The 25055-nt window shown below is 34.4% G+C and overlaps 1 protein-coding gene across 1 annotated transcript in view; it reads left to right on the top strand.

The window, feature by feature from the left end:
• Positions 1–6280: 6280 nt before the first annotated feature.
• LOC132742314 (uncharacterized) overlaps positions 6281–25055 on the top strand; it is a gene marked incomplete at its 5' end in the record, with an annotated part of 51854 nt that continues 33079 nt past the window's right edge. Inside the window, 4 exons of the mRNA XM_060730681.1 lie at positions 6281–6490; positions 13364–13391; positions 13867–14774; positions 24206–24314. Coding sequence (XP_060586664.1) covers positions 6281–6490; positions 13364–13391; positions 13867–14774; positions 24206–24314 — 1255 coding nt within the window. The remainder of the gene's footprint in view (positions 6491–13363; positions 13392–13866; positions 14775–24205; positions 24315–25055) is intronic.

The following is a 25055-nucleotide window of genomic DNA, read 5'->3' as shown; positions in this document are numbered from 1 at the left end:
TTTTTGAGTTATTGCCCTTTGTTATTTCTCATACTTAATTTTTCACCTGAGTGGAGCAATTACTCAGAGTCTGAGATGTCAACATGAAACTTCATAGGTGGATAGATCTTGTTGAGGAGGAATGCTGTGCACATGAATGATAACTCTTCCCCAATTATAATTTTTGAGTTATTGCCCTTTTGTTATTTTTCATTCTTTTTTGTCCAGAGCTTATCTCAATAAAAAGTGTTAGAGGTATCAACTTGAAACTCATAGGTGAATAGATCTCATTGAGGAGGAGTGCAGCACACAAGAATGATAACTCTACCCTGCATAATTTTTCAGTTATTGCCCTTGGTTATTTTTCATGCTTAATTTTTGTCCAGAGCATTACTAATAAAGCCTTTAAGATATCAACATGAAGCTTCATAGGTGGATAGGTTTCATTGAGGAGGAGTGCAGCACACAAGAATGATAACTCTACCCTGCATAATTTTTAGCTCACCTGAGTATATGCTCAGGGTGAGCTATTAGGATCACTCTTCGTCCGTCGTATGTCGTACATCGTACGTCGTCCGTTGTCCATTCACACTTTTCAAACGACATCTGCTCTGAAACCATAAGGCAGATCATGATGAAACTTCACAGGGATGTTCCTTGTGTGAAGCCTTAACAAAGTTGTTCAAAGAATTCCATTCCATGCAGAACTCTGGTTGCCATGGCAACCAAAAGAAAAAACTTTAAACATCTTCTTCTAAAAAACCCAAAGAGCTAGAGCTAAGATATTTGGCATGAAACATCTTCTAGTGAGTGTCTACCAAGATTGTTCAAATAAAAGCCCTGGGGTCAAAATTGGCCCCGCCCCAGGGGGTCATTGATTTTCCCTATATGCATATAGTAAAAACTTTAAAAAATCTTCTTTTAAAGAACCCAAAGAGCTAGTGCTAAGATATTAAGCATGAAACATCTTCTAATGAGTGTCTACCAAGATTGTTCAAATAAAAGCCCTGGGGTCAAAATTGGCTTCGTCCCAGGGGGTCATTGATTTTTCCTATATGCATATAGTAAAAACTTAAAAAATCTTCTTCTAAAAAACCCAAAGAGCTAGAGCTTAGATATTTGGCATGAAACATGTTCTAATGGATGTCTACCAAGTTTGTTCAAATAAAAGCCTTAGGGTCAAAATTGGCCCCGCTCCAGGGGGTCATTGATTTTCCCTAAATGCGTATAGTAAAAACTTTAAAAAATTTCTCTTAAAGAACCCAAAGAGCTAGAGCTAAGATATTTGGCATGAAACATCTTCTAGTGAGTGTCTACCAAGATTGTTCAAATGAAAGCCCTGGGGTCAAAATTGGCCCCGCCCCAGGGGGTCATTAATTTTCCCTATATGCATATAGTAAAAACTTAAAAAAATCTGCTTTTAAAGAACACAAAGAGCTAGAGCTAAGATATTAAGCATGAAATATCTTCTAATGAGTGTCTACCAAGATTGTTCAAATAAAAGTCCTTGGGTCAAAATTGGCTTCGCCCCAGGGGGTCATTGATTTTCCCTATATGCATATAGTAAAAACTTAAAAAATCTTCTTCTAAAAAACCCAAAGAGCAAGGGCTTAGATATTTGGCATGAAACATGTTCTAATGGATGTCTACCAAGATTGTTCAAATAAAAGTCCTAGGGTCAAAATTGGCCCCGCCCCAGGGGGTCATTGATTTTCCCTAAATGCATATAGTAAAAACTTAAAAAAAAATTCTCTTAAAGAACCCAAAGAGCTAGAGCTAAGATATTTGGCATGAAACATCTTCTAATCAGTGTCTACATAAAGGCCCTGGGGTCAAATTGGATCCGCCACAGGGGGTCTTTGATTTTCCCTATATGCATATAGTAAAAACTTAAAAATCTTCTGTTAAAGAACCCAAAGAGCTAGAGCTAAGATATTTAGCATGACACATCTTCTAATGGGTATCTACCAAATTTGTTCAAATAAAAGCCCTGGGGTCAAAACTGGCACCGCCCCAGGGGTCATTGATTTTCAGTAAAAACTTAAAAATCTTCTTTTAAAGAACCCAAAGAGCTAGATCTAAGATATTTAGCATGAAACATGTTCTAATGGATGTTTACCAAGTTTGTTCAAATAAAAGCCCTTGGGTCAAAATTGGCCCCGCCCTAGGGGGTCATTGATTTTCCCTATATTGCATATAGTAATTAAAAACTTAAAAATCTTCTTTTAAAGAACCCAAAGAGCTAGAGCTAAGATATTTAGCATGAAACATGTTATAATGGGTGTCTACCAAGTTTGTTCAAATAAAAGCCCTTGGGTTAAATTGGCCCTGCCAGGGGGAGGGGGGCAAAAGTCATTGTTTTTCATTATTTGTGTATAGTAAAAACTTAACATCATGAAACATCTTCTAATGGGTGTCTTCCAAGTTTGTTCAAATAAAAGCCCTTGGGTTTAAACTAGCCCCGCCCTGGGGGCCTATGTACAGGTGAGCGACCCCAGGGCCATCATGGCCCTCTTGTTCAGTTATTGCCCTTTGTTATTTTTCATGCTTAATTTTTGTCCAGAGCATAACTATAAAAGCCTTTGATATATCAGTTTGAAACGTCATAGGTGGATAGATCTCATTAAGGAGGAGTGCAGCACACAAGAATGATAACTTTCCCTGCATTATTTTTCAGTTATTGCCCTTTGTTATTTTCATCCATCAGTATTCACATAGATTTCAAATCTGTAATCACTTCAGCCATCAGTTTTCATTACCAAAAGACCTCTTAAAATTGAATTATTCTGCTCTACTACATATATATTCTTTTAATGAGCAAACACATTCGACGAGGGATGGCCATGTTGACATGGCTCTTGTTAATATAAGATTAACTTATGATTTATTACTATTCCTTTATATTGTTTTATATATATTAAAATGCTGCAACAATCATTTACCAGTAAGCTGCAGTACAATAGTGTACGAATTGTGCTAAGAATTGTAATGTTAGGGAATGTTTAAACGTAGGTGAGCATTTGAACAGAAGTACTCATACAATTATTGTAGTTTATAAAGTAAATAGATGAAGTAAAAAACATTTTTGGTGTTATCTTGAAACAACACAAGCTAAAATTGAAAAAAAAAAAAAATCTCAAAAAATTCATATAGCACTTTGACCCGCATGCACAATTTCTCAGAAATTATAAAAACTTTTCCCTTAAAATATGGTAATGCATGTTGGCCTCAATTCCCACCTTGTAATTTCTTTAACAAATTTTGAAAGGTTCTCTTATTTATGGTTAATTTGTCTTGATTTTATATGATGGAACTTTTTAGCTCACCAGAACCGAAGGTTCAGGGTGAGCTATTAGTATGAAAGGGGGATGCTCCTGCGTCCATCGTCAGTCGTCATACGTCAGCAATCGTCTTCTTCTCTGAAACTCTGGGCAGATTTACTTCAAATTTGGTCTGTAGCATCCTTGTGACAGTCACATGTCATTTCAATAGACCCCTTTTAGGGGTCAACAGAGCTAAAAATAGAAAATCCTTTAAACATCTTCTACTACAGAACTGATTGGTGAATGATCACCTAACTTTGTCTGTAGCATTCTTGGGTAATCTTTTATCATGTTTGCTTATATTAATTTGATTGGCCCCTTTTAGGGGTCTCTTAAGGGCTAAAAATAGAAAAACCTTTCAATATCTTCTTCTACAGAACTAATTGATGGATGATCACCAAACTTTGTCTGTAGCTTTTTGGTTAGTCTTTTATCAAGTTTGCTCATATTAATTTGATTGGCCCCAAAATGCTAAAGCTAAAAATAGAAATACATTTAAACATCTATTTCTATAGAGCTAATTGATAAATGATCACCAAACTTTGTCTGTAGCATTCTTGGGTAGTCTTTTCTCACATTTGCTAATATTTATTTAAATGGCCCCTTAAAGGGGTCTCTAGAGCTAAAAATAGAAAATCTTTAGACATCTTCTTCTACAGAACTAATTAATGGATGATCACCAAACTTTGTAGAATTCTTAGTAGTCTTTTATCAAGTTTGCTAATATAATTTCATTGGCCCCTTTTAGGGGTCTCTAGAGGTAAGAATAGAAAAACTTTTAAACATCTTCTACAGAACTAATTGATGGATCATCCGATCACCAAACTTTGTCTGTAGCATTCTTGGGTAGCTTTTATTAAGTTTGCTCATATTAATTTGATTGGCCCCTTTAAGGGGACTACTAAGGCTAAAAATAGAAACACCTTTAAATGTCTTTTTCTACAGAACTAATTGATGGATGATCACCAAACTTTGTCTGTAGCATTCTTAACAGCGTCTGACTTGTATTAGCAAGACATAAAGCTATCCCTATAGATAGCCTCTGCTATGTACCATGCATGTTAAATTCAATTGATATTAATTTTTGTGTCGCCTCTACGGAGTAGTGGCGACATATAGGGATCACTTCTCCTTCGTCTGTCCGTCCGTCCGTCCGTCCGTCTGTCCGTCCGCACAAACATTTTAGGTATATGAGCTAACTAACGGTACACTGGAACAAAAGAGAACAAAGGACTTCATTCCGTAAATAATTGTTAGCTCATAAAAAAACAATAGTTAGCCCACAAGGAAACAAAAGAAAAGAACAATAGAAATAGCTCATAAACCTGAAAAATTGGTACGTCCGTCTGTCCGTCACAAAACTTGTCCGGACTACTCCTCATAAACTACTGGTGCAATTTCATCCAAACTTTACAGGAATGATCAGTACCAAGTCTAGTTGTGCATATTGTCAGCATTTTCCGGTTCAATGATTTTTTCAGAGTTATGGCCCTTTAATAATTTTTATTTTTAAAGTTTGTCCGGACTACTTCTCTTATACCACTAATGCAATTTCAATGAAACTTTACAGGATTGATCTGTAGCTCAAGTCCTTGCGCATATTGCACGGGTTTTCTGGCTGAATGATTTTTGGCCGAGTTATGGCCCTTTGATAAAAAGGTGTTTTTTTCTGTGTGTTGCCAGATACACAAAAGCTTGTCCGGACTACTCCTCAAAAACTACTGGTGCAATTTCATCCAAACTTTACAGGAATGATCAGTACCAAGTCTAGTTGTGCATATTGTCAGCATTTTCCGGTTCAATGATTTTTGTCAGAGTTATGGCCCTTTAATAATTTTTATTTTTAAAGTTTGTCCGGACTACTTCTCTTATACCGCTAATGCAATTTCAATGAAACTTTACAGGATTGATTTGTAGCTCAAGTCCTTGCGCATATTGCACGGGTTTTCCGGTTGAATGATTTTTGGTCGAGTTATGGCCCTTTGATAAAAAGGTGTTTTTTTCTGTGTATTGCCAGATACACAAAAGCTTGACCAGACTACTCCTCATAAACTACTGGTGCAATTTTATCCAAACTTTACAGGAATGATCAGTACCAAGTCTAGTTGTGCACTGTCCGTCTGTCTGTCTGTCACAAAACTTGTCCCAACATAAAATTGGCCATCATGAGGCGACACATGTGATTACTGATCGCTCTTGTTTTCATAAAACTCTTAAACTGTAAAATGTGTGGGTAAATTCCATTTTCAGTTGTTGGAATTTAATTTCAGGTTTTCCCCCTTTTCTGATTTATCACGCTATATTTTCCGCTTCAGAAAGCCACAGGTTGTTTTGAAAATTAGAAAAAAAATTACTGCTTTAAACATCTCTTTCTACAGAACTAATTTATAGATGATCACCAAACTTTGTCTGTAGCATTCTTGGGTAGTCTTTTATCAAGTTTGCCCATATTAATTTGATTGGCCCCTTTTACGGGCTGCTAAAGCTTAAATGCTCCAGGTGATGGCATTTCTTCAAATTATTGTTTAAACATATTCTATGCTCAAATTTAATATTAGAAAATATTAACAATTGATAATTTTCAACACTGAAAAGCAGTTGTTTCTGGTGAGCGACTCATGGCCATCATGTCCCTCTTGTTGTCTTTAAGCAGAACACCCAGATATATTGCTAATTTAATGTAAATGGTAAAGTATGCTTAAGAAAGCAATTTTAGCTTAAGTATAAGGCATATTCAGCATATGCAGACTTAACATATTTAAAAACCACCCAGACTCACAAAATAATCTTAAGTTTATCATTGGGGAAAAACATAGCAACAGAAGTCATAAATTGAGCCACATTTTTCAGAAGAAATGTAGAATGACTCGGGGGAGAATGAATGTTTAAACATCCCATAAACACTTAACATCAAAGCTGAACCCATGCAGATTTTCACATATTCAGCAGACTTTATTTATTGTTGTTTCCTTTGACAGAGCATTCATGACTTTGTACAGAGATGTCTGAATCTGGCTGAGAAGAGGCAGTTACGATCTATCGCCTTCCCTGCTATTGGAGCAGGAATTTTAAGCTATCCCTTACGTATTGTAGCTGATGAAATGTTTAGGACAATTGATGACTGGCAGGGAACCTTTGTTAAAGAAGTCAGATTTGTAATATATCCAAAGGACATAGTAGTTTTACAGGTTAGTATACATGTATATGATAATATTTTAAAAAGACATTTAGTCAAAACATGAGAAACATATTTTGTAAACATGTATGCATGAAGTCTGAGAGCAATATATAGAGGATATTTGTTTTGAGTAAATATGATATATTTTTATCACACTGAGAAGTGAGAAAATCCTAAAAATATTGAAATTTTCTCACTTCATTGTGTTATATATACAGTATAGCATGTTTACAATAAGCAAAAAAATTATCTTTTTATTTTATGCTTTATAAGTGTAGTAAGCACTGCAAATGTCATCAAAACAACAAATAATACTGCAAAAGCAAAAGTTATTTGAGTTTGTATTCAGTAATTCGAAGTAACTGTTAACAATTCTAGTGAAATAGTGATATTTGGATAGAAAAGTATGCCATTTAGACAAAAATGCAAATATGCATAAAACCCAGTGTCTCACTAATAAAAAAGAAAACTTTAATAAATTCAGTGGTATGATGTTTTCTTATAACATTAAGTGAAAACAATATCTAATTTATTCAGCAAGTGTTGGGATGAAGTTAAGTTTTGGAATAATATTAAGTTATACACATGATGAGTCTTCATACCCCATAGCTACCCATTACATACAAGCAATTTTCACATATTAATTAATGTGCATTACTAAGACTAAATCCATGTCAAACAATACTTTTCCAAGATCATTGATACACATTTACGTATAATTTGATTCTGTCTGAAAGTTTTATTCATTTGATTCCTCCTGATGCCTCATCAAAGAATAGTACAACTTAATATTAGGACTTTGTTTTTATGCTCCCCGAAAAATTTCATAGGAGCATAATTATAGTTGCCGGGTATGGCGCACGAGAGGACACTTGTTGGGTACCTCCGGTACACAAGAGGACACTTGTTGTTTAATTCTATTCATTCCGTCAGTGTTGTTAGGTACATTTGTTCTCTTATTGGGTACTTTTAAACAAAAGAAGTACCCAATAAATGTCTATTCGTAGGAACATCCGTCCATCTGTCCGTCCGTCCGTCAGTCTGTCAGCACTAACGAATAGGTTAGAGGACCATCTAACTGTAAACAAAACAAAAGAGAACAATACTGGGATCCTATATATTTACCGGACAATCAGTTTACCGGACAAAAGCTATTACTGCTAAATAGTGCTTTATTTTTTGCTTCGATTAAAAAATCATACAGTCGAAATCGTACACACACTTTCTATTTCTAAGTAAATAGCATCAAAACCACTCTCAGGTAAATATTGTTGATTCAGTTCTTTATCTACTTACATGCCCTTTTGTTTACTACATGTAGTTATTTCATGGTTTTACTGTTATTTTTTTTCAACGTTACCTCAAGAGACAATCTTAACATATTTTAATGGTAAAAAGTAATGTTAAATTTAATCTTAACAGTATCTCGTTGTTGTCTTTTACAAAGAAGTGTAAATTAAAAAACATATAAGGAAACGGGTTACACCCATGGGAGGAAACTCTACATGAAATGTAAATAAAACCAATTTAATGGCTTTTGTAACATGCTACATGATGACCAAAAGGAAACTGTATGACAAAGAACAGAATTCCATTTGAATATTAAAATGTTTCATACGTTTAAGGATCATGAAGAATCAATATGTTAATTGATTTAATAGTGTTAATTTCAATTACACCATATATTGGCTGCCGTGTCTATTTCTAGTGACTACTGGGTTTTCAAATTATCTTAACCTTGTCATTCAATAGTCTTAGTTTCCTTGCTGATTATTTAAAGATTAATTTTAATTCACGACTTCAAAAATGTTTGAAACACAATGTCCGGTAAATTGAGTTGTATGCACGATTTTTTTCCTCTTATAATGGCCTACTTTAAAGACACATTTCTACAGTCAAATGTTTATGTTTATGTTTGATGAAAGAATGTTTACGTGCATTAAGAACCCAAAATTATTTGGGTAAAATTCCATTCATTTTTATTATTTGAAATAAAAGTTACAGATAAAAAACATCATATTTTGTCCGGTAATGTGTAGGATCCCAGTAGAGTTTATTCCGTAACAATAGAGTAAGGGGCCATTAACCCTCTGTTAAACAAATGAAAATAAGAATAGAAATGGCCCCTTATTCCAATTCAGCTGGACGTATGACAGTCCATAGTTTGTCCCGAATTCATGTCTGACCCATGACTTCATTATTTGAAGTCGGATTTTAAAGCTATTTCACAGAAATGATCACCATATTGAGACGTAGTGTTGCGCGCAAATTTGGGTAACTACCTTGAAGGTCAAGGTCACAGCATGTAGGGTTGGATATCGTTCTTCACGAAACGGTCCGATACCGATACTGACGAAACGATACGGGTATTTTATCGATACTGATACTTTTACAATACCAAACCCGTTGCTGCAAGTATAAGAACTGAAGAGATATAACATGTAGTAATAGAAAATAAATATGTTACATGACTGGTCTTTCTGAAATTTCATGCTGTAAAGTTTAATTTTTTTTGTTGTTTTGTGTTTACTCTTTTTTACAACATTTACACATGTTAATTGTAAAATACTTTTACTTTTTCATCAAAAGGACATGACATAATTTAAACACAGCAAAATATCTTATGCAGGAAAGCAGTCTGCAGCTACAAATTATTGTTTTAATCTTGATATCTCTACATCTGAAAGAATTTAAGACAGTGGTTATCTATTATTTTCTTACAGCTATTATTTTCACTGTGTAGAAATTTATTCTGATGCTGATATTCTTTTAAAATCACATTATTGTTTACTGTAATAAATGAAATCACTGGATTGGTTGGCTTACTTTGCAATTTGGAATTACATGTAAGAAATTTCATTAGATGTCACTTATGTTTCCAGTCTGTTCTACTACAACAGCACAAACATATTTTCCACCAGTAATTAACTTAGAAATTTTGAAATACATACGTATATGCACAGTCAGCACAGACTGTTTCCAAAATGACTTGTTTACATTTTCATGTTAACCTAATTAATATTAGTCCTTGTAGACGTCATAAAGCAAATACCTATGCTTTACAAATAATAAGGATTTGGTATTTATTAATATTGAATTTACCCTTCAATTTTATACATCTTTTATTTTTCAATAGCATGCACAGTGAACATTTGCAAAAAATCCTACAAAACACTATATGAAATATGTTTCAGTTGTTTAAAGTATCAACTTGTGTGTAGAAGGTCAACTAGTGTGTATTACACATTTAGATCTGTGATACTTTAAACAACTGAAACATATTTCATATAGTGTTTTGTAGGATTTTTTGCAAATGTTGGCTAGTATTTTTGCGTATTTGCGTATTTGAGCAGTATGGAATTATGCAATTTGGTAAGGACAATACTTTTTTTCTGTAGCAAGATGTTCACGGTGCATGCTATTGAAAAATAAAAGATGTATAAAATTGAAGGGTAAATTCAATATTAATAAATACCAAATCCTTATTATTTGTAAAGCATAGGTATTTGCTTTATGACTTCTACAAGGACTAATATTAATTAGGTTAACATGAAAATGTAAACAAGTCATTTTGGAAACAGTCTGTGCTGACTGTGCATATACGTATGTATTTCAAAATTTCTAAGTTAATTACTGGTGGAAAATATGTTTGTGCTGTTGTAGTAGAACAGACTGGAAACATAAGTGACATCTAATGAAATTTCTTACATGTAATTCCAAATTGCAAAGTAAGCCAACCAATCCAGTGATTTCATTTATTACAGTAAACAATAATGTGATTTTAAAAGAATATCAGCATCAGAATAAAATTTCTACACAGTGAAAATAATAGCTGTAAGAAAATAATAGATAACCAACTGTCTTAAATTCTTTCAGATGTAGAGATATCAAGATTAAAACAATAATTTGTAGCTGCAGACTGCTTTCCTGCATAAGATATTTTGCTGTGTTTAAATTATGTCATGTCCTTTTGATGAAAAAGTAAAAGTATTTTACAATTAACATGTGTAAATGTTGTAAAAAAGAGTAAACACAAAACAACAAAAGAAAATTAAACTTTACAGCATGAAATTTCAGAAAGACCAGTCATGTAACATATTTATTTTCTATTACTACATGTTATATCTCTTCAGTTCTTATACTTGCAGCAACGGGTTTGGTATTGTAAAAGTATCAGTATCGATAAAATACCCGTATCGTTTCGTCAGTATCGGTATCGGACCGTTTCGTGAAGAACGATATCCAACCCTACATGCTGTGACCTTGACCTTCAAGGTAGTTACCCAAATTTGCGCGCAACACTACGTCTCAATATGGTGATCATTTCTGTGAAATAGCTTTAAAATCCGACTTCAAATAATGAAGTCATGGGTCAGACATGAATTCGGGACAAACTATGGACTGTCATACGTCCAGCTGAATTGGAATAAGGGGCCATTTCTATTCTTATTTTCATTTGTTTAACAGAGGGTCATTGATTTTCCCTATATGCATATAGTAAAAACTTAAAAAATCTTCTTTTAAAGAACCCAAATAGCTAGAGCTAAGATATTTAGCATGAAACATCTTCTAATGGGTGTCTACCAAGTTTGTTCAAATAAGAGCCCTTGGGTCAAAATTGGCACCGCCTAGGGGTCATTGATTTTCCTTATATGTGTATAGCAAAAACTTAAAATCTTCTTTGAAAAAAACCAAATAGCTAGAGTTTAGATACTAAGCATGAAACATCTTCTAGTGAGTGTCTACCAAGTTTGTTCAAATAAAAGCCCTGGGGTCAAAATTGGCCCCGCCCTGGGGGTCATTCATTTTCCTTATATGTGTATAACAAAAACTTAAAAAATCTTTTTTGAAAAAACTCAAATAGCTAGAGTTTAGATATTAAGCATGAAGCATCTTCTAGTGAGTGTCTACAAAGTTTGTTCAAATAAAAGCCCTTGGGTCAAAATTGGCCCCGCCCCAGGGGGTCATTGATTTTCCCTATATGCATATAGTAAAAACTTAAAAAATCTTCTTTTAAAGAACCCAAAGAGCTAGAGCTAAGATATTTAGCATGAAATATAGTCTAATGGATGTCTTCCAAGTTTGTTCAAATAAGAGCCCTTGTGGTCAAAATTGGCCCCACCCAAGGCGTGTCATTGTTTTTAACTATATGTGTAAAGAAAAAAACTTGACCAGCTAGACCTTAAGATGTTAAGCATGAAACATTTTCTAATGGGTGTCTACCAAGTTTGTTCAAATAAAAGCCCTGGGGTTTAAACTGGCCCCTCTCCAAGGGCCTATATACAGGTGAGCTACTTCAGGGCCATCATGGCCCTCTTGTTTGAAGTCAGATTTTACAACTATTTCACAGAAATGATAACCATATTGAGACGACGCGCAACATTTGGGTCACTACCTTGAAGGTCAAGGTCACAGCATGACCTTGGTCACAGCATGACCTTGCAGCAAAATTATGTCTGGCCCATAACTTCATTATTAATTTGAAGTTGGATTTTACAACTATTTCACAGAAATGATCACCATAATTATTGAGACGACGTGTCGCGCCAACATTTTGGTCGTTACCTTGAAGGTCATTAGGTCACAGCATGACCTTGCAGCAAAATCGTGTCGGGCCCATAACTTCGTTATTTGAAGTTGGATTTTAAAACTATTTCACAGAAATGATCACCATATTGAGACGATGTGTCACATGCAACATTTTGGTCGCTGCCTTGAAGGATAAGGTCACAGCATGACCTTGCAGCAAAATTGTGTTCGGCCCATAACTTCGTTATTTGAAGTTGGGTTTTACAACTATTTCACAGAAATGATCACCATGTTAAGACAACATTTTGTGCGCAACATTTGGGTCGCTACCTTGAAGGTCAAGGTCACAGCATGACTTTGCAGAAAAATTGTGTCCAGCCCATAACTTCATTATTTGAAGTCAGATTTTACAACTATTTCACAGAAATGATCACCATATTGAGACGATGTGTCACATGCAACATTTGGGTCGCTTCCTTGAAGGTCAAGGTCACAGCATGACCTTGCAGCAAAATTGTTTCTGGTCCATAACTTTGTTATTTGAAATGATAATTGTGAAAATTGTGTCCAGCCCATAACTTCATTATTTGAAGTCAGATTTTACAACTATTTCACAGAAATGATCACCATATTGAGACGATGTGTCACATGCAACATTTGGGTCGCTTCCTTGAAGGTCAAGGTCACAGCATGACCTTGCAGCAAAATTGTTTCTGGTCACTAACTTTGTTATTTGAAATGATCACCAAATTGAGACGATGTGTAGCGCGAAAGTCCGTAGATAGATCTCATTGAGTAGAAGTACAGTGCAAAGAACACTAACCCTGCCTTGCCTAAGTTTGTAATTATCACACTTTGAACTTTGTCTTGGACATAACTTTGAAACTACAAAAGATATACTTTTCTGTGTCCAAAACCTAGTCGGGGAACATCACCAGGTTCAACTGGCTCTTGTTTTTGTTAACTGTTATTTCTTAAGACAATTGCTGTTATGTTGCTTATTACTGTAGAGAACAAAGTTTTGTTTTAAAGGGTAAGCTATTATAAGTTAAGTTTGCATAACCTGTTGCAGTAAGAGACAATACAACAAAATGACAAATTAAAGTGTTGTAAAAAAATTGCCTAAAATTTGCATTTGTTATGATGTCCTCTTATTTTGCATTCCATTTCATTGTGCCCGTCCACCATCCACTTTTAAAGAACAAAACAAAACATGAAAAGATTTAGGAAAGAGTGTCAATGATAAATTATTTTGTCCGCAATTTCTACTAAATAAGTTTGTTCTATGATATTTAGCACCATAATTGATTAATGAAACACCTAATTACTTTAGTGACTATTTCACTTTTTTCAGGAATTTGAGCGAGCATTGAAGAAATATGGTATGTTCAATTGTTTATACTAACAAGCCTCATGATTTTTCCCCTATCAAACAGATTGGACTGTTAAGTGCATTATTACACAATATAAGCACGGCACATTAAAGACAAATGTTTACGCGTTATATGACGTCAAAATTACTATGATGTCAATAAACCAAATGACATCGGGAAAATTACTTTTACGCTCTTTGTAGTTCAGCATATTTTTATCAGTTCTCTTTTTTTATGAGAATGTTATAGAGGTAATACATATTAATTTTTCTTACATTGTACTATAATAATGCTTGGTTTATTGTTCAAATGATTTGCAATTTATCACTCAGGCCTATTTTATTCTTTAAACATTATTCAATATTAAACTTTTTAAGCGTCCAAAATATATTTTGAAACATTTGTTTTGATTTGCCACCACTAAATATTCCTTAAAAAGAATGTTCTATGTATGTTATTATTTATTACATTTAATATATTTCAGTTACAGTTTCATCCAATGAAATACGTCATTCAGGCTCAATACGAACATCACATTTTAACATTCCAAACCCAGGTTCTCAAGTTGGATCACCTAAAGTAGAGTGCAGGTTCCCCTTACCAAAAGGATATACAATAGAATTCATTGAGATGTGTTGTGCTGATGTAATAGGCAGGCTTAAAAAATCTGATTGTGATGTTTCATTCACAAAAGATGAACTTATTATTAAGTTTACATCAGAGGTATGTGCCATAGGAAAATCTGAGATCTCTGATGCTTTAATGAATATGCAGAAAGAATATCCAACTTATGACTTACTTGACCTTACTCAGGGGAAGTTCAGCCAGGATGATGTGAGGAAAAAAGTTAAAGAAATAGAAAAAAATTCAAAGGTAAAGTGTAGTGTCAGTAACAATGGAACATCGGTGAGTTTCTTTGGAAAACTATGGCAAGATGTAAAAGATGCAAAAGATAAAATTGTCAGTTTACTTCTTCCCCCTAGAGGTAATTCAGAACAGAACAGCCCAAAGGATACAAAAGATACAGGCTCCAACATAAAGACAACTGGATTCAGCAAACAGTTTTCATGGTCAACACGTGCAAAAGAATTACGCGTTTATGGAACAAAAGAGAAAATAACAGTAAAAGTCTACTCTTCAGATATTTTATTTGTGCCTGTTGACTGCATTGTAAATGCTGCTAATAAAGATTTAAGACATGGCGGAGGAATAGCAAGAGCCATAGCAGATGCCGCTGGAAAAGATCTCACAAAAGAGGGTCGCGATTATTTGAAGCAACATGGGAAATTACGAGTTGGAGAGGCTTGCAGTACTGGTGCTGGAATGATGTCTTATAAATATGTAATTCATGCTGTTGGACCCTGTTGGAGTGACTATAAACCTTATTTTATGGTAATTAACTTCTTTTAACTTACATTATGCTTAATTTTGCCTATTTTTATATGCCAGTTTGAAAAACTGGTCATTTTATAGTTTCTCCCTTTGCGGGCGGCGTTCAGTTTTTGTCTGGAGCATATCTCCTACACCACTGGAGGAATTTTAATGAAACTTCATAGAAATGTTCACCATTATGAGAATCCTTGTCGCCTGCATGAAACAGGCCTCTAGGTCAAAGGTCAAGGTCGTACTTAGAGGTCATTGAAAAATGTTTGTCTGGAGCAAAACTTCTACATGCATGAGGGATTTAATATAACTTGGCACAAATGTTTACTATTGTGAGGCAGAGTGTTGCACGCCAAATTTAGGTCCCTGTGGTCAAGGCCAAGGTCACAAATTGGGGTTAAAGTTCATATGAAAGAATCTTTAGAGATGAAAATATATCCAGATATTTTAGAGCATATCTCCTATATATATATCTGTAATGCCCACATTTCTGTCAAAAGCTTCTGTGACAGGTGTATATTGTGACATTATTGTCCTTGTTTTCTATAAAGTAGAGCTGAATAATTTACATATTTTAAAATGATTGACTGTTATAATGGTAATGGACTACAAATTGATCTTGAAAAATGTAAATCATCTAAATTATTTAAAATACTGACACACTCTTTTTTTAAAAATTGAATGTTACCATCGCAATACTTATGGTATTATAAAAATTTCTGTGGGTCACATGGATTGTTATTTTTTTTTCATATTAAAATAGAAGATTTAACACAAGTTAAGCACATTGTAAATTGATTTTGACTGGCCATTTACAATTTCATTATTTGTTGGGCAAAATGTCACTTTATATTAACTATTTTGAGGATTTTGTAATCAAATATTAAAATTGTTTAATGCTCATTCATTACATTTATATATCTGTTTAGTTTATGGAAGAATGATGGATTCACTTCTTGAACTCTTTTGGTTCATGCTGTTAATTTAGGCAGATTGAATTACTTTGTCTGGTTCGTCTTTCCCATTTTTAGATTGGCTATTCAAAGAATATTCATCAGGCATTACAGCACCGGCAGCATACTTTGGTAAAGTTCAAAACTTCTCGAGGGAATGGGTTGAAACCTCACACACTAATTTGAGAGTATGATTATAGGTTAAAGCACATAACTGAAACAATATGACAGAAACATTGCCATTTTTATGCTCCCCGAAGGGAGAGCATATAGTCGCCACCTTGTCCATCCGTTCGTCCGTCTATCCGACCGTCCATCTGTCCGTCTGTCTGGGCTATTTAAGAGGAATAGGGGACCATCAAACTGTAAACAGAACAAAAGAGAATAATAGAGTTCATTCCGTAACAATAGAATAAGGGGCCATGGCCCTCTATTAAACAAAAGAAAATAACAAGAGAAATGGCCCCTTTAAGTCCATTTAAGTTGCACTTCCGTCCGTTGTCTTGTCCAGAGCATAACTTGAAAACCATTGGAGATTGGAGATAATTTGTTAAAACTTTATACAGTGGTAGAGGGCATTGAGAGGAAGTGCAGTTTCAAAGAATTATAACTTAGTTTATTTTGCCCAGTTTTTTTTAATTATCTCCCCTTTTAGAAAAATCTTGTTCAAGACAATTCCCTTAAATTATAAGAGAAATCAACATGAAACTTTGTAGGTAGATAGATTTCAATGGGTAGATGTGCAGTATACAAGAAACATAACTCTTTTTTGCCTAATTTTGCAGTGATTGCCCTTTTTAATTTTAGCACTTAGAACTTTGTCTGGAAAAGAACTCGAAAACTATATGAGATATCAACATGAAACATTGTAGGTAGATAGATCTCATTGAATAGAAGTGCAGTGCAAAAGAACCATAACTCTGTTAAGCCTCATTTTTAGCTCACCTGTCACAAAGTGACAGGGTGAGCTTTTGTGATCGCTTTTCGTCCGGCGTCCGTCTGTCCGTAAACTTTTGCCTTAAATGACATCTCCTCATAAACCACTGAGCCAATTTCATCCAAACTTCACAGGAATGTTCCTTTGGTGGTCACCTTTAAAAATTGTTCAAAGAATTTAATTCCATGCAGAACTCTGGTTGCCATGACAACCAAAAGAAAAATCTAAATAGTAAAAACTTAAAAAATCTTCTTTTAAAGAACCCAAAGAGCTAGAGCTTAGATATTTAGCATGAAATATCTTCTAATGAGTGTCTACCAAGTTTGTTCAAATAAAAGCCCTGAGGTCAAAATTGGCCCTGCCCCAGGGGGTAATAGATTTTCCCTATATGCATATAGTAAAAACTTAAAAAATCTTTTTTTAAAGAACCCAAAGAGCTAGAGCTAAGATATTAAGCATGAAACATTTTCTAGTGAGTGTCTTCCATGTTTGTTCAAATAAAAGCCTTGGGATCAAAATTGGCCCTGCCCAGGGGGTCATTGATTTTCCCTATTTGCATATAGTAAAAACTTAAAAAATCTTTTTCTAAAGAACCGTAAGAACTAGAGCTTAGATATTTGGCATGAAACATTTTCTAGTGAATGTCTACCAAGTTTGTTCAAATAAAAGCCCTGTGGACAAAATTGGCCTGCCCCAGGGGGTCATTGATTTTCCCTATATGCATATAGTAAAAACTTAAAAAATCTTCTCTTAAAGAACCCAAAGAGCTAGAGCTAAGATATTTAGCATGAAACATCTTCTAATGAGTGTCTACCAAGTTTGTTCAAATAAAAGCCCTGGGGTCAAAATTGGCCCCGCCCCAGGGGGTCATTGATTCTCCCTGTATGCATATAGTAAACACTTAAAAAATCTTCTTTTAAAGAACTCAAAGAGCTAGAGCTAAGATATTTAGCATGGAACATGTTCGAATGGGTGTCTACCAAGTTTGTGCAAATAAAAGCCATGGGGTCAAAACTGGCCCTGCCCCGGGGGGTCATTGATTTTCCTTATATGTGTATAGCAAAAACTTCTTTGAAAAAACCCAAATAGCTAGAGTTTAGGTATTAAGTATGAAACATCTTTAAGTAAATATATTCAAAGTTTGTTCAAATAAAAGCCCTGGGGTCAAAACTGGCACTGTCCCAGGGGTGTCATTGTTTTTAACTATATGTGTATAGTAAAAACTTAAAAAATCTTCTTTTAAAAAACCCAATGAGCTGGAACTTAGATGTTTAGCATGAAACATCTTCTTATGGGTGCCTACCAAGTCTGTTCAAATAAACAAATAAAAGCCCTCGGGTAAAAATTGGCCCGGGGAGGGGGGGGGTGGGCTATATACAGGTGAGCGACCTCAGGGCCATCTTGGCCCTCTTGTTTAATTATCTCCCCTGTTAAAAAAATTTTGTCCAGGACATAGCTGTAAAACTATAAGAGATATCGGCATCAAACTTAGTAGGTAGATATATCTAAATGAGTAGATGTGCAGTGCACAAGAATCATAACTGTGCGCTTCCTAATTTTGGAGTTATTGCCCTTTGTTTATTTTTACTTTTTGAACTTTGTCTGGTAAATTACTCTAAAACTACATGAGATATCAGTATGAAACTTTGTAAGTATATAGATCTAAATGGGTAGATGTGCAGTGCACAAGAATTTGAAATCCGCCATGCCAAGTTTAGTAGTTATTGCCCTTTGTTCATTTTTACATTTTGAACTTTGTCTGGGACATAACTCCGAAACCATAAGAGGTATCAACAAGAGAATTTGTTGGTTGATAGATCGCATTTATTAGAAGTGCAGTGCAAAGAACAGTAACTCTGCCTTGCTAAATTTTGGAATTATTGCACTTTGAACTTTTTACAGGGACATAACTCTGAAACCACAAGAGGTGTACTTTCCTGTGTCCAAAATCTATTCAGGGAGCACCACCTGGCTCAAATGTTTAATCATTTACTGCATGAGCTTATTGTGAAAAATGGCTGTTTTCATTGAAAAGCCTCCTGACTTTACAAGTTCAAACTGCTATGACACTATGAAAAATGCTTCAATACTGATAAACTTGGCACATACCCAAAATTTCTTGGCAAAGAGGGGGGCTATTGCCCCCTTCAAACCCCTGAAACAGAAGGCAGGCACATCCCCCTTCTTGCAACCCCTTCAGATGTACCTTTTTAATGGGGGGCAGCGTGAACAAAGTGATCACTTTTTTATCAACATTTCTTAAACGAAAGAACTGTGTTTAGGGCCTAAATTTTTTCACTGAGGCGTTAAAAAGGGAAGGGGGATAGCCGTGAAAACAATGTGGCCATACCACGTGACTTTTCGGGTACAGAACACGCCGATTTTTCACTTGATTCAGGTATGTTTTTTATTCATAACTTATTTATTACTCAACCGATTTTGATGAGATAAGGCGCAGAGTACCCGTAATTATATCAGTTATCCACGGTATATCAAAATTCTGAAAACCCATGAATGGTTTTTGAGAACATTCGAGTACAGTTTTCTTTTCATAGCCTGGGCCGAGGGGAACGGTACACACTCATTTGGCATAACAGGCGATTTCTAGCAAGTCATATGTTTTTTGACACTATTTCATAGAAAAATACATGTTAAATCTGATATATTTACTATGTCCAATGTATCGAGTGAATGCAGTGATGTTTTAGCATATTTTCATAAAGTTATGTTGAAATGGTACGGAACACACTGTTATTTCAAAAGATACGGTACACACACAATTTCTGTCTTTGAAACAATTCTAAAATAAAATATATAAAAAAAATTAATCTAAATCATAATGTGAGTGATTTTTTCATAGTTATACATTTTATTAATTTAAACGAGAACCCTGGGACCTGTTCTGCAAAGTATCATTATGCCTACAGTTTGATGTAAACAGGATTATTCAAAAAATAAAAGAACATTTTGAGAGTACGTTGCGCAAAATTCGATTTTATATGTTGAGCAATTACTATTTGGCTTTAAAATGTTAAAATTTTAGGAAGGGATACGGAAGACATTCAAAATTTTGTTTTGTTTTGATTTTCATTTAAAACAATTAGGTATATTCTTTTGGATTATAAAACGAATTGTGAAATTCATGGACATCTGTTATGTGCGATTATTATTTCATTTAATTTGTTTAATGACTGTCTAAACGAAGTATGAATATATAAACAAACAAGAAGTTAGGAGTAAGTTGGAAATATATGTTCCTTGCAAATTATTGTTTAATTTAAAAGTTGGAGAAAAAACGCTGGTTTTGATGTAAGTGGATTTTTTTAAATCACGGAAAGTTTAAAGTTTTTTTCGGCCACATGGTATTTGGTATGAATCATCTGCCAGGGTCCCAAACTAACTGCATGTATCTAAATTATCAAATTACATGTATCTACATATGGACAAATATATTTCGCAGTTTTACGTGCAATCAAAATTAATAATTTGATAATTTGAAGAACCCATATGGGAACAAGGCCTGTTATATAACGTAACGTAGTTTATACACGGTAACCTAATGTTACATATACATGTAAGGATATACATGTTAGGAAATTTGGTAAAATTATGCCTATCTTGGACTTTCATTTCAAGATGCATTTAACACTTGAGTTCATGGATATGTGTGATTGCGTGTTTGCGTTAAAAATAAAATGATATTTTAATAATACCCATTTTGTCAATCAAATGCTATGGTTTTTGGAGGCTGCGTTCTGTTTTATATACTACATGAAGTAGGTACGAGACCACAAGTGTCTTCGTTGTTTCGATTTTTTTTGTTAGAAAGTTTTCTTACTACTGTACAGAACGTCGGTCGTTTTACTCAGGTGCCCGTTCCTTCATTATCCCCCGCCGATGGAATCGGGAGGGGGATATAGTTTTGGCGTTGTCCGTCCGTCCGTCCATCCGTCCTTCGAATTTCGTTTCCGGAGAAGTTCTCTGCAACTAATGGCTGGAATTCAACAAAACTTTATGGGAATGTTGATCAGCATGTGAAGTTGTGCACCTGGGTATTTTCATCTGGATATTTTTAGAATTTTTAGAGTTATTGCCCTTGACTCAGTAAAATTTTGTCCGAATTTCGTTTCCGGAGTAGTTCTATGCAACTAATGCCTGGAATTTTAACGAAACTTTATGGGAATGTTGATCAGCATGTGAAGTTGTGCACCTGGGTATTTTCATCTGGATATTTTTAGTATTTTAAGAGTTATTGCCCTTGACTTAGTAAAATTTTGTAATTTTCAACTTGTGTCGCATGTAACTCAAAAAGTATTTGACCTAGAGTCATGAAACTTTACAGGAATGTTGATCAGTATGTGTAGTTGTGCACCTGGGTATTTTCATCTGGATATTTTTAGAATTTTTAGAGTTATTGCCCTTGACTTAGTAAAATTTTGTAATTTTCAACTTGTGTCGCATGTAACTCAAAAAGTATTTGATCTAGAGTCATGATACTTTACAGGAATGTTGATCAGCATGTGTAGTTGTGCACCTGGGTATTTTCGTCTGGATTTATTTAGTATTTTTAGAGTTATTGCCCTTGACTTGTTTGCAATTTTCAACATGTGTCGCATGTAACTCAAAAAGGATTTGACATAGGGTCATTAAACCTTATTGGAAAGTTGCTCAGCTTATATAGTTTGTTCCTGGGGTTTCGCTTGTGGATTTATCCAGTATTTGTAGAGTTATTTCCCTTGACTTAGTAAAAACTGTTTCATAATGTTGTTATTTGATCCTTGAGTGCTTGAGTTAGAATCAACCAACTTAACAGGAATAATGATCAACATCACTAAATTACAGGAATAATGATTTAAACATTTAAACAATAACATTTAAAAATATTTGAAAATTGTGAGATCCCTTCTTGATGCCTTGAAAATGGCAATGAAGTCTGGAGATTAAGATGTTTTTACATCTATGTGAGCTATTGTGATCCCCCACCGCCCGTCTTCGTGCGTCCTCAGCAATTTCTTTAAACAACATCTCCTCAGAAACAAATGACTGCACAGCAACCAAACTTTACAGGAATGATCCTAGGGTGGTCCCCTACCAAAGTTGATCAAATGGTTCCGGTCTGTTGCATAAGTAGGTCACAGGGCCAGAAAAGGAGTTTCAAAAATGCAAAATTAAAAAATCTTGTCTGAAAGTACAAGGCCTAGAGCTTTGATATTTGGTATATGATATAACCTATAGGTCCTCTACCAAAATTGTTCAAATTTTAGCCCTGGGGTCAAAATTGGCCCCACTCCAGGGGGTCATAGATTTTCCTTATATGTATATAGTGAAAACTTAAAAATTCTTCTTGTTTGAAGGTACAAGGCTTCAAGTTCAAAGAATATTACAGTTTATGCCATGATTAATATATAAAAAAAGCCTTATGTCTTCAGTTGTTGTGTTAATAATAACCAGTACTCGGCGGGGGATATAAATTCAACGAATTTGCTTGTTTATTTATACCCAAAGGGGCACTTGTAAAACTCGAAAGTCGCCACATGATAATGTCAGTTTTATGAGCCGTGAAACCAAACCAAAAATGACCTAATTACATGAATTAAAAGTTATTTTTAAAGCTTCATGCCTTTAGACATTAAAAATTTAAGCAATGGCGACTACATTTTTATTTGTTTGGGTCGTCAGACCAAACAAACAATGGTAGCGAAATTTCAGGCTCTGATATGCTTATTTGCAAAATAAGAAAGTAGTCCGAACCCCTGGAAGCGGTTACTTACCTTTATATGTACTCTAACGCTGAAAAAATAAGGGGGGATAACTGTGTTAAGATTGTCAAATGATGGGCGCATTAATTTTCAAACCTTCTCGGGAGAAGAAAAAGTAGTTCCCGATTGGTCAAAGATTTCAAATATTGTGTAATTCTTTACAGATATACATGTAATATTAAGCTCCATGATTATTTACATCAGTGTCAAACGAAATTAATAAGGGTTACAAACCCTAATTTAGAATGATATGGTTTTCTTCAGGCTGTTATCTTATAATTTCCCCGTGGTCGAGGGGTTACACGCTCGTTTAGGAAGAGAGATTTTCTGAGTTCAAATCCAAGTTAAGGCAACTCATGTTTTTTTTGTTTTTGTTTTTAATTGTTTAAGCCAAATAAACAATGAATTACATATCAGTGTTGCAATAAGCCTTATAGCCAATTTACTACAGTTATGACACTAGAAACAACATTGGTGGCACTATACAAAAACAAATTGGTTTACAATCTCACAGCCTTCACCTTTCTGACATTCTGAGACCAAAACAAATTCAGCGCCTTCTGTGATTTGATTTAATTAAACATGACCATGGTATTGCAAAATGTACCTAATGACTTGCTTTTTATTAACAAAATATAAATATATATAAATTGTTATCAAGTAATGATACTTTTCAGCGATTTAGGTCATGACCTTGTTTTATTTTTTCAGGATGAAGCAAAAAATATCTTACTTCACTTAAACTAAAAGAAATAGAAAACAACAATAAACAACAATAAAAACAGCATTATATAACAACATTTTCTTTCAATAGAGCACAACTACCTGATTCTGTGAAGATCGAAGTGTTTAACATACCCTAGGTGATTTTAAATAGGAGAATTACATGGAGGTTGTAAATGTTAATCGCGATCTCTTTAAATATAGTGCACAAATACATATAAACATTAAAAGTAAGCATTACAATACATTGCAAAACAGGTCCCTGGGTTCTCGTTTAAATTAATAAAATGTATAACTATGAAAAAATCACTCACATTATAATTCAAATTAAATTTTAATATAATTATTTTATTTTAGAATTATTACAAAGACAGAAATTGTGTGTGTACCGTATCTTTTGAAATAACAGTGTGTTCCGTACCATTTCAACATAACTTTATGAAAATATGCTAAAACATCACTGCATTCACTCGAAACGTTGGACATAGTAAATATATCAGATTTAACATGTATTTTTCTATGAAATAGTGTCAAAAAACATATGACTTGCTAGAAATTGCTTGTTATGACAAATGAGTGTGTACCGTTCCCCTCGGCCCAGGCTATGAAAAGAAAACTGTACTCGAATGTTCTCAAAAACCATTCAGGGGTTTTCAGAATTTTGATATACCGTGGATAGCTGATATAATTACGGGTACTCTGCGCCTTATCTGATCAAAATCAGTTGAGTAATAAACAAGTTGTGAATAAAAAACATACCTGAATCGGGAGAAAAATCGGCGTGTTCCGTACCCGAAAAGTCACGTGGTATGGCCACATTGGAAAACAAGTCATTATATGAGGTAACGGGTTAAACTTAAAATTTTACAATACCTAAGGGCTCTTATGTTTTGCTATCAAGCACCCGGAAGAGTCAACAGGCTGTCCTACAGCTCTTGTTGATTATTGTTCTTTAGTGTCTCTGTCTGCATGTACTTTTATTTGAAATATAAATTTGAATATTTCATTGCATGTATGCACACATATTGCACTTTCATTCACTTTCCAAATATTTGATATGTTTTACAGAGAGATGTTGAGAAATGTGAAACAGATTTATACAATGCCGTGATAAACAGTTTATCTGAGGCAGAAAAATTGAAGATGGAGACAGTTGCAGTATCTTCTATTAGTTCAGGTATATAGCTTCTATTTTATTACAAAAATGATGTACCGATACAGTTAAAACAAAATATATTACTGCAGTGAAAATAGAATATAAATATTTTGTAAGTTCGTCTTTTTCTTAGAAAATTATCGCCCGATTGCTACAGTTAGGTTGATGTTCTAGTTACAGTTGCTGTGTAAAAACTTAAACATTGGTCATATTGTTAATATTATATTGTTTTAATTTTTTATCTTTATACCTGGACACAATTCTTGAAGAAAACATTTAAGTAAACCAAACTGAACGTGACCTAGTCTCATAAAGTAAACCAAAATGAACTTGACCTAGTCTCATAAATGACCTAGACCCTGAATGTCTAATTTTTATGATCACTTTTCGTCCGGCGTCCGTCCGTCCATCGTCCGTCCGTCCGGCGTCCGTAAACTTTTTCTTTAAATGACATCTCCTCATAAACCACTAAGCCAATTTCATCCAAACTTCACAGGAATGTTCCTTTGGTGGTCACCTTTAAAAATTGTTCAAAGAATTTAATTCCATGCAGAACTCTGGTTTCCATGGCAACCGAAAGAAAAAACTTTAAATATCTTCTTTTAAAAAACCATAAGAGCTAGAGCTTAGATATTTGGCATGAAACATCTTCTAGTGAGTGTCTACCAAGTTTGTTCAAATAAAAGCCCTGGGGTCAAATTGGCCCCGTCCCGGGGGGTCATTGATTTTCCATATATGCATATAGTAAAAACTTAAAAAATC

The sequence above is a fragment of the Ruditapes philippinarum genome, unplaced genomic scaffold (assembly GCF_026571515.1).
Source record: "Ruditapes philippinarum isolate M1 unplaced genomic scaffold, ASM2657151v2 ctg2179_1_1_1_1, whole genome shotgun sequence".
Classification (NCBI taxonomy): Eukaryota; Metazoa; Mollusca; class Bivalvia; order Venerida; family Veneridae; genus Ruditapes; species Ruditapes philippinarum.
This window is presented reverse-complemented; position numbering and strand designations above follow the sequence as displayed.